The sequence below is a fragment of the Pseudorasbora parva genome, chromosome 1, assembly GCF_024679245.1.
Source record: "Pseudorasbora parva isolate DD20220531a chromosome 1, ASM2467924v1, whole genome shotgun sequence".
NCBI classification, from domain to species: Eukaryota; Metazoa; Chordata; class Actinopteri; order Cypriniformes; family Gobionidae; genus Pseudorasbora; species Pseudorasbora parva.
In genome coordinates, this window is record NC_090172.1 from 14,631,313 (window position 1) to 14,641,605 (window position 10,293).

General features: G+C 46.1%; 1 protein-coding gene across 1 annotated transcript in view; it reads left to right on the top strand.

Moving 5' to 3' along the window:
* LOC137052093 (hepatocyte growth factor activator) overlaps positions 1–10,293 on the top strand; it is a 51,135-nt gene that overhangs the window by 19,799 nt on the left and 21,043 nt on the right. The window contains exons 9-10 of the mRNA XM_067428865.1: positions 4,532–4,706; positions 9,524–9,618. Of these exons, the coding sequence (XP_067284966.1) occupies positions 4,532–4,706; positions 9,524–9,618 (270 nt within the window). The remainder of the gene's footprint in view (positions 1–4,531; positions 4,707–9,523; positions 9,619–10,293) is intronic.

Sequence of the window (10,293 nt, forward strand, 5' to 3'; positions counted from 1 at the left end):
TACTGTGTAAACTGTATAATTTATCCCCCTATACTGCCCTACCCCTAAACCGACCCATAACAGGAAACATTCTGCATTTTTACATTTTCAAAAAAACATCACTTAGTATGATTTATGAGATGTTTTCCTCATGGGGACCAAAACATTTCCCCACAATGACAAGGATTTCGGATATTGCCATCTTTGTGGTGACATTTTGTGGATACATAGACTATATTGTTAAAAGTTTTAGGACGCATTCCTTTACATGCACATGAACTTTAATGGCATCCCATTCTTAATTCGTACGGTTTATTCTAGAGTTGGCTCACCCTTTGCAGCTTTAACAGCTTCAACTCTCCTGGGAAGGTTTTCCACAAGGTTTTGGAGTGTGTTTATGGGAATTTTTGATCATTTCATTTGTGAGGTCAGGCACTGATGTTGGACAAGAAGGTCTGACTCGCAGTCTGCGCTCTGATTCATCCCAAAGGTGTTCTATTGGGTTGAGGGCAGGCCAGTCAAATCCCTCCACACCAAACTCCCTCGTCCATGTCTTTATGGACCTTGCTTTGTGCACTAGTGTCATGTTTGGAACAGTAAGGGGGCATCCCAAACTGTTCCCATGAAGTTGGGAGCATGAAATTGTCCAAAATGTCTTGGTATGCTGAAGCATTAACATTTCCTTTCACTGGAAATAAGGGGATAAGCCCAAGCCCTGAAAAACAACCCCACACCATAACCCCCACCCCCAGCACCACCAAATTTTACACTTGGCACACTGCGATCACGCAAGTACCATTCTCCTGCCAAACTCAGACTTGTCCATCGGATTGCAAGATAGAGTAGTGTGATTTGTCACTCCAGAGAACACGTCTCCACTGCTCTAGAGTTCAGTGGCGGTGAACTTTACATCACTGCATCCAACACTTTACATTGCACTTGGTATTGTAAGGCTTGGATGCAGCTGCTTGGCCATGGAAACCCATTCCAGCTCTCTCTACGCACTGTTCTTGAGCTATTCTAAAGGCCACACAAAGTTTGGAGGTCTGTAGCTATTGACTTCAGAAAGTTGGTTACTTCTGCACACTGTGTGCCTCAGCAAATGCTTCCACTTGTTATAATGCCACTAACCGTAGAACATTTAGTAGTGAGGAAATTTCATGGATGGAATTTCATGAATGAAACTGCACAGGTGGCAACAACTCATTTTGTTACGCTTGAATTCACTGAGCTCCTGAGAGCAACCCATTCTTTCACAAAATGTTTGTAAGAAGCAGTCTGCATGCCTAGGTGCTTCATTTTAAACACCTGTGGCCATGGAAGTGATTGAAACACCTGAATTCAATTATTTGGAGGGCAATATAGTGTATAAACATAAAGTAGGGTATACCGGGGCCACACACACACACACACACACACACGTCTCTTTCACTATCTTTGTGGGGACTTTCCATAGGCGTAATGGTTTTTATACCATACAAACTGTACATTCTATCCCCTTACACTGCCCCTGCCCCTAAACCTACCCATCACAGGAAACATTCTGCATTTTTACTTTCTCAAAAAAACTCATTCTGTATGATTTATAAACCTTTTGAAAAGTGGGGACCACTGACTGGTCTCCACAATGTAGTTGATCTCAGATTTTACTATCCTTATGGGGACATTTGGTCCCCACAATGTAATATAAACAAGGGCACACACACACAGATACGTGTAGATGTATCACAGATGAAGATTCCAAGACTTCCAAAACTCAAACAATCTTTATTTCCAATAAACTTGACTTTACAAGAAACATCTAACACTTGCTTGGAACCTGGAGGAGGCGGCTCTGGGGAGCCTTGAGGAGGCGGGTCTGGGGAGTGGCTCTGGGAAGCCGGGATGCGGCTCTTGGAAGCTGGGAAGCGGCTCTAGATAGGGCTCTGGAAGGCCTGGGGAAGGCTCTGGGAGGCCTGGGGAAGGCTCTGGGAAGCCTGGGGAAGGCTCTGTGGAGGAGCGGAGTGGGCTCTTGAAGGAGTGGAGCAGGCTCTTGAGGGACAGCGAGGGGCTCGGCTCAGAAATCAATCAACCAGCCCTCCTCAGCTGGCTCCGATGCGGTGGCGGCCATTGGGACGAGAGGCGCGGGCTTACTGCTGGCCCTTCCCGGCTTCTGTAGCTTCCTGTCATGCGGGACCTCTTCGGATGGTCCACTAGAGGGGTGAATGGAGGCACCCGGCTGCTGGCGAACTGGCCCGGCCGCGGATGTTGATGATGGGTTTGGACGAGGCACACACTCTTGATTTAGTACGGGAAACCATTAAGAAACAAAACTAGATTGATAGTTTTAACTAAGGAATACGTACACGGAGCGTCCATAAATCGCATGATGTCCTCATCCAAACCCATCAAAAACACTGCGTTAAGCGGGGCATCGGGCCAGTTCACCAGCTACACCAGCTCAGAAAATTCCTCCACGTACCTCTCCAGCGACCGTCCGTCCTGTCGGAGGCCCCACAACTGGTCTTCTGTTGCAGAAGACAATGCTGTAGACTTGGGATGCCCGGGAACAATGAAGATGCCCATCTTCGAAACTGCAAGTCTTGTCAGTATGGGTCCAGTCTTCTGTTACGTGTAGATGTATCACAGATGAAGATTCCAAGACTTCCAAAACTCAAAAGATCTTTATTTCCAATAAACTCAACTTTACAAGAAACATCTAACCCTTGCTTGGACCATAACACACATCGAAGCACATCTAGGGTGCTAACATCAAGACCGGACGAAGACATGGTGAAAACTAGGAACTTAAATACAAAACACTGATGACGAGACATAGCTGACAATACTTGATACACGCAGGGACAGACTGTGGAGGGAAAACCATAGACATAATATACGTAGATGCCTCATAGACTGACGCTACCTATTGGAGCGGACGTATCAGCACGGCGCCATCTTGGATGGGTCCCCAATGCGCCGCCCCCCGCATTTATTTCTACTGAGGAAGATGTATTCTAAACTACAATGATCATAACTCCCCGAGTTTTTACCGGATTTTCACACGGTTTAGTTTGTTACAAACTGCAGAGACTTAGTTATCATACAGGACGCTGTCACACATTGAAAAATTCTGCTTTCATGTAGAAAGACTTTGAATTACGAGCTTTAACTATAGGTAGACTATGACATATTGATAAATCTATAAATGAATGAATTTTTATATTTTAATAAAGAAACAAGTTTGATTGTTCATTTCAATTTATTTCGCTCACACACTCACACAGGTATATTGATAAATGTATAAATTTATGAATTTTATATTTAAATAAAGAATTTTTTTTGATTTTTCACTTGAATTTATTTCTCTCATCTCACACAATCACTCTCTCTCTCTTTCTCTCTCTCTCTCTCTCTCTCTCTCTCTCTCTCTCTCTCTCTCACACACACACACACACACACACACACACACACACACACACACACACACACACACACACACACACACACACACACACACACACACACACACACACACACACACACACCTTCTGTAACACATATACATACAAGCTCCCATATATACTGTACCAGCTCAGAATTATTTTTTTTTGGGCCTAAAGTTAACGTTATAATTCCAGGTCATTCCAGCATCTTACATTACCCTGTCAGGCTTGCAACTGGGACTGGGGAGCTAAAATCCTTTAAAAAGAACTGTTTTGCACAGCTTCTTGCGTATGCTTGCACTCTGTAACTCCAGGGTAGTTAATTTTACACGTAAGTAACGTTAGTTACGATGACATAATTGTATAAATTGTAAAATAACCTAAATTATCCAATAGTTCAATCTTACTTGTGAAATGTAATCTCATGCGATCTGGTATCAATATTGCGTCCGTTATTGCAACCATAAGCTGCACAAAATACGGCATAATTGCTCGCTCTCCGTTGACTCCGATTGACTCTGAATGCTAGCATTAAGTGGAGAGACCCAACCAATATGGCGGCGACGCTGGATCACGCTCCAACACATCATGAGGCGTTTACGTATATTATGTCTATGGGGAAAACTAGAACAAAGGAACATGTGACCAAACAGAAACCAGGAAGAACATGAGGAAAACACAGGAGACGAAGACTGGATTAGTGACACACACACTTGTATTTGTGGTTCACAGGAACTACTGTAGGTGCAATGGTTTATACTGTACAAACGGTATATTATATTACCAAAACCTACCCCTAAACCTACCCATTACAGAAAACTTTTGGGTTTAAAAAAAATGAATTGTTTATTTTTGAGATTTTTTTTAATTCAAAAAATATTTTTGAGCCATTAGGTTCATAAGGACACTAGAAGTTTATGTTGTAATATCCATGTCATTATACACATTAGTGTCATACTAAAAACCACAGGCTTTATTTTACTCATAAATTAAAAACAACAACAACAACATTTTAAAGCCCCATATGAAAATCTTGAAGGAACTAGGGGTAGATTGATGTTATCCATGAAAGACTCTATTAAAACACACATGCAAATATGTAATAATCTTTCCCTGTGTGTCATCAGACCCAAAAGAGCAGTGCTACCGTGATTCAGGTGCACAGTACCGCGGTGTAGCAAATACCACCGTCTCTGGATCATCCTGCCTGCCATGGAACTCTGATCTGTTGTTTAATGAGCTGACAGTAGATACAGTGGACAGCGCCTCCCTCAGGGGTCTCGGAGAACACGCTTTCTGCAGGTGACTCCTAGTATTTATTACAACACCATACTATGCTATTATAGTAATGTGCAAAAGATTTACCTTTTACAATAAGTACACTTATTGTACACTTTTAGAAAGAGCACTTTTGAATAATATCAAATTAAAGTTTAATTTACAGTACATTTCATATCATTGTGTTTAAGTAAACTTTTGTCATGCTTTAAAGAAGTACACTTATTTGGATGTGTTTGCCAACACATACTAAAACATACATTATTTGATTATAATTTTAAATGTAGTGTGTTATTCAATGTTACATTTAAAGTTAATATTTTGAAATTGACTAAATTGCAATTTCATCACTACAAATGGTGTAATTACAAATATATTTAATAAATACTTGACACACAGGCTTTAATAGAAAGGACATTAAAGTATATTTTAGTTTGCCATAAATTCTTGTCAGTTGTCTGGCTATCACCAAACCAAGCTCAAATTAAGATTAATCATTGGTCTGGAGAGTCTCCTCTGTATTTTTACTGAACAAGAGGCGTGATAAACAAGCATTTTCAAATGACTCTGTACACAATTGGATAGTCCTTCAACCAATCTGACCCCAAGAGATCAACAGGCAACAATCCATCATCAAAGCGTTAAACCCACCAATAGCACGCCAGGTGGATAAGCAAGTCTGTGATTTGTTCCCGCAAAAGTGTAACAGAAGCAGTGGAAATGGATGTATAGGTTCCCAGACTTGAGTTTCCGGGCGAAATCAAATCGCCGGTTTACCCAGTCTTGCTTGTCAGTACATTCAGGAGTACACTTTAGCCATATTTCAAAGACAGTAATTTTATGAAATAACAATGAAAATGTACTTAAATCCTACTTAAGTTGTTCAAAAAACACCTTAAAGTTCAGCTAATTGAATTTAATATAAATTAAAATACATTTTTATTTCACTGCAGTTAAAATGTAATTAAGTGTCTGAAAACATTGCATTCTGTTCACACGAGTATATTTATGAAAGTATATTATTTTAATAATAATTCTGCTAAAGTGTAAAGGGTAGTATTATACTTTATGTAACTGTGTGCTTACTTTTTTAAGCAATCGGGCGTACAATTTTCACAAATTCCAGAGACCAGAAGATCACATGCAAGCACTTAGCAACACCGCAGAGCACCTTAGCAACCACATAGGAATGCCCTAACATCCTTTCCGAACACTTTAGCAAGCACCGTATAGCAACACCCTGGCAACCAGCCACTACAGTGTCAGTATCACAGCATGTACAAGTGCCACTCATGTAATCTCCTGAAAATGTAAAAAAATAGTCTTGGTTACAACCCTCGATAGAGGGTTCCCTGAGGAGGGAACGGAGACGTAACGTCAGTGACTGATGAATGGGGGTTTTGCTTAGAGCCTATCAACTTCGAGATCTAAGAAAGCGCCCAATGGCAGTGCCAATGCCATGGGCATGCGGAATTTGCATAGCGGACTCCGCCCCACAGCGTGGGTATAAATAAGAAGTCGCTGGCATGATCGCATTATGTTTACCTGCTGAGGAGCTCCCGGCCTGTTCCAGCGGTACACCGGATGTGGCAGAGGGAGGTTATGTCTCGTTCCCTCCTCAGGGAACGAGGGTTACATACGTAACAGAGATGTTCCCTTTGTTCAGTCACTCCGAGTAACGTCAGTGACTGACGAATGGGGGTCCAATCACGCCACTCGGTTGTCTTCCAGTACCCTGCGTAGACGTGAGGTCCCTGTCGTAAGACTAGTACGGACGAAGGACTCTCATCTAACACAGGATGACCAAGGTACACTGGGAGGCATATTCCAGCTGGAAGTATGTGCCAAAATGCCTACCCGTAGGGAGGACTTAGGAAAACAGATATGACCCGCGAGGGCTGCATATGGAAGAACACTGGGGTACCAGCCGAAGGTGGATTTTTAACCCCAGGAGGGGCACGGCTGCCGGCCTTACCAAGGGAAAGACACCCGCTCAGGGAGGCTTACGGTGGAAATACACATGTGGGGGTCCAGATAGTTCAGGATGCGAACCCCTTGTGGTGCAAGGGCTGCCTCGGCTATCTTGATAAAGACGCGAGGGGACAGAGATAGCCCAAATGGGAGGACCGCATACTGATATGCCTGCCCCTCAAACGCAAACCATAGAAACGGCCTGTGTTGAGGAAGGATGGACACATGGAAGTATGTGTCCTTCAGGTTGATTGCTGCAAACCAATCGGCTGGATGAACGCATTCAAAAAGACGTTTCGCTGTCAACATCCTGAACGGAAGCCTGTGAAGGGATCGGTTCAGGATGCGCAGGTCCACGCATCACAGGAGCTTTGGGCCACACCATGGTATAGCAGATTCCCCGAAAGCAGGGAGGAGCCTGTGCGAACTGAATCGCATAGCTGAGCCTGATAGTCTTCACGACCCAGCGGGACAGCCCTGGAAGCTGAAGCCAGGCTCCCAGGAACTGCACCAACGGGGTCAGTCTGACCACAGGCGTACCCCGGTCAGGGCAGCAAGGCAGTGTTACCGGCCCGGACGTGGGAGGCATAGCATACCGGTGTGGGGGCATGGTTAACGGCTGCGTCCTGACAGAGGAGACCAGGGAAGGACACATGTTCCACTGGGGTCTGCTCTGAGAGGAGGCTGGCGACAGAGAGGGACCCGTGGGTGGCGCGCACTGTCGTCACCGGTCTCTGTGTGCTCAGGGATGGGAGTGTCAGTTCTTTCGTTAACCACATTAGGGTGCTGCTGACCCGTGGGCCAGCAGCTGAACAAAAGATTCTCCCCCAGCCCTCCACCGGGAAAAGAAGCGGTACAGCTACCACTGGGGCGCATTCCTGTGGCTTCCTTGGCGCAGCCCGGATGGAGGCTGCTGCTGGGGCTGCACACGAGGGGTGGGAGCCACTGGAGGGCGCCCTCGGCGGCGAGCAGACTGAGATTTGCGCGGACGGCTGGGTGGAGGCAGCAGTTGGCCGCCAGGGCAGTATATGCTTAATAGCCTCAATCTGCTTCTGGGTGGCTGAGAACTGTTGGCATCCTGGGATATGGGAGTGTCGAGGAACCGGGTTCGCTTGCTGTCGCGCATATCAGCCAGGTTGAGCCATAGGTGTCTCTCCTGGACCACTGCTGTGGACATCACCTGACCCAGGGAGCGTGCGGTCACCTTCGTCGCCCTGGGAGCGAGGTCGGTGGCGGCACACAGCTAATCTCTGAGCCCTGGATCAGCCCCACCCTCGTGCATGTCACACAGCAACTTGACCTGGTAGGCCTGAAGAGTTGCCATGGCATGTAAAGAGGCAGCGGCAGCCCCGCAGCTCTGTAGTTCCTCGCCACCAATGTTGATGTGAATCTACAGGCTTTGAAGGGGTGAATCTACAGGCTTTTAGGATCACCGCGCCAGGTTGAGGCACTCTGCGGACACAGTTGCATCGCAACAGAGCGCTCAACCGGGGGGACCCCAGTGTACCCTCGAGCCGCGGCCACATCGAGGACGGTGAAAGTGGAGGAGACCGTCGAACGGTCACGAGAAGACAACGGGGTCTTCCAGGACTGCGCAAGCGAAGGAATAGGGAAGAAAGGAATAGGGGGGATGGCGGACGTGTGTCCTGACGCGCCGCCCTCAAAAACCAATCGTCCAGCCTTGAGTGCTCAGGTCGGGGCAGAGGGTTCCACTCCAGCCGGAGGCTCGCCGCTGCCCGGGAAAGCATGGCTGTCAACTCTGGGTCCGACTCGGGCAATGCTGCACCACCCAGAGGCGTCAGCACAGCCGAATCATCATCCTCAGATGACTCTAGCCCACCTTGTGATGCGGTGACTGACATCTCCTCGTCATCCGCGTCTCCAAACGCGACAGTCGGGACGGCCTGTGCCGGCACTGCTGCACACGCTTGGACGGACAGCGGGTTCGGTGCATCAGAGGGGGGTGTGGGCCGAGGCATGAGCGTCGTGGCTTTGTTCCACACCGTCACCCTCAGGTCACCCTGACCACCAGCCGAAGTGCCGCCTCGCACAGAGACGTCAGATCGGGGTGTGGTAGAGGGGGCTCTCCCTCCGGCGGCCGCACGGAGTTCACAGAGTCTTGACCGTAACACCGAGATGGCCATGTTTCCGCAGTGGGAACATGACTCATCCACTAACGAATGGGGAATGGGGGTCCAATCACGCCACTCGGCTGTCTTCCAGTGCCCTGCGTAGACGTGAGGTCCCTGTCCTAAGACTAGTACGGACGAAGGACTGGCGAAAGAGATCAGCCGCACGCAGAAGCACAAGGGCGAGACATCCTGAAAAGAACGTGCCACGTGTGAGCTCTTTTTGTGAGAGGAAAACCTTGCAGTCGATGCCAAAGCGTCTAGGGAACCGCACACCAGCTGGATACGGGGCGTCAGATCAGCAGGCAGAAAGTATGCAACCGCTGGAACGTGCCGTAACACCAACACCGACTGGAAGGCTGCTTGTCTCGAAGAAGCTGACAGTCTCAGAAGGCTTTGTGGAGTGAAGAGTGTGTGTGCTCTTGGCTCCGAAGCAGAAACATAATGCAATCATGCCAGTGACTTCCAATTTATACCCATGCTGTGGGGCGGAGTTTGCTATGGAAATTCTGCATGCCCATGGCATTGGCACTGCCATTAGGCGCTATCTTAGATCTTGAAGTTGATAGGCTTCTAAATGAAACCCACAATCGTCAGTCACTGACGTTACTTGGAATGACTGAACGAAAGGGAACTAGCATTTATTATAGTCTGTTAAATATAGATACAATTGTATTTGATTTAGCAGAAAGCACTGATGTTGTGCTGTCTGAAATGTTTCCATGTGACGTCATTTGGCAGGAACCCTGATCAAGATCAGCTGCCGTGGTGTTACACAATGACAGACAGAGCCATTTCCTGGGAGTACTGCAACATCCAGCCCTGCTCAAAACCAAGTTAGTACAACTGCACATGCGCGCACACAAAAGGAAAAGATCCTTCAGCTTCCCCAGAATATTCCTGATTATCTAAATAAATGTACATGAGAATTAAAAGAATGATAAAGCTTCCTAAAAATTCTGTAGAATTTTCACTGGCTTCTTCAAGACGTGGGAAGAGGAAATCTAAACCAGCGTTGCCTGAAGCAATAGATTTATTGGTCATGAGCACTTGACAGCATGTACATGGAACGCTCTGAACATGTTCTGAGTTTTATTTACCCTGATTCTAGCACAGACATGAGCGACACGAGTGATCAGCGACAAACATGTTAAAGCAAGCAGCTCTTACTGTTTCCACTACTGATCAGCAGTTTGTGGTCAGTAAGATTTTTATTCTTTTTGCACAAAGCACAAGGACACATTAAAATGATCAAATGTGACAGCAAAGAGATTTGTAATATTACAAAAGATTTCTGTTTCAAATAAATGCTGTTTGAGAAACAGCAAGAAAAACAGTCTTCTACTGATGTAAAAGACCCTAAAAAAACTAAAATATAACATGGTTGTGCATGGCAGCACAACTGTTTTCATCAATGACAATAATTTAGAATTTTTTCTTGACCAGCAAATCAGCATATTAGAATGATATCTGAATGATCACGTGACACTGAAGAATGGAGTAATGATGGT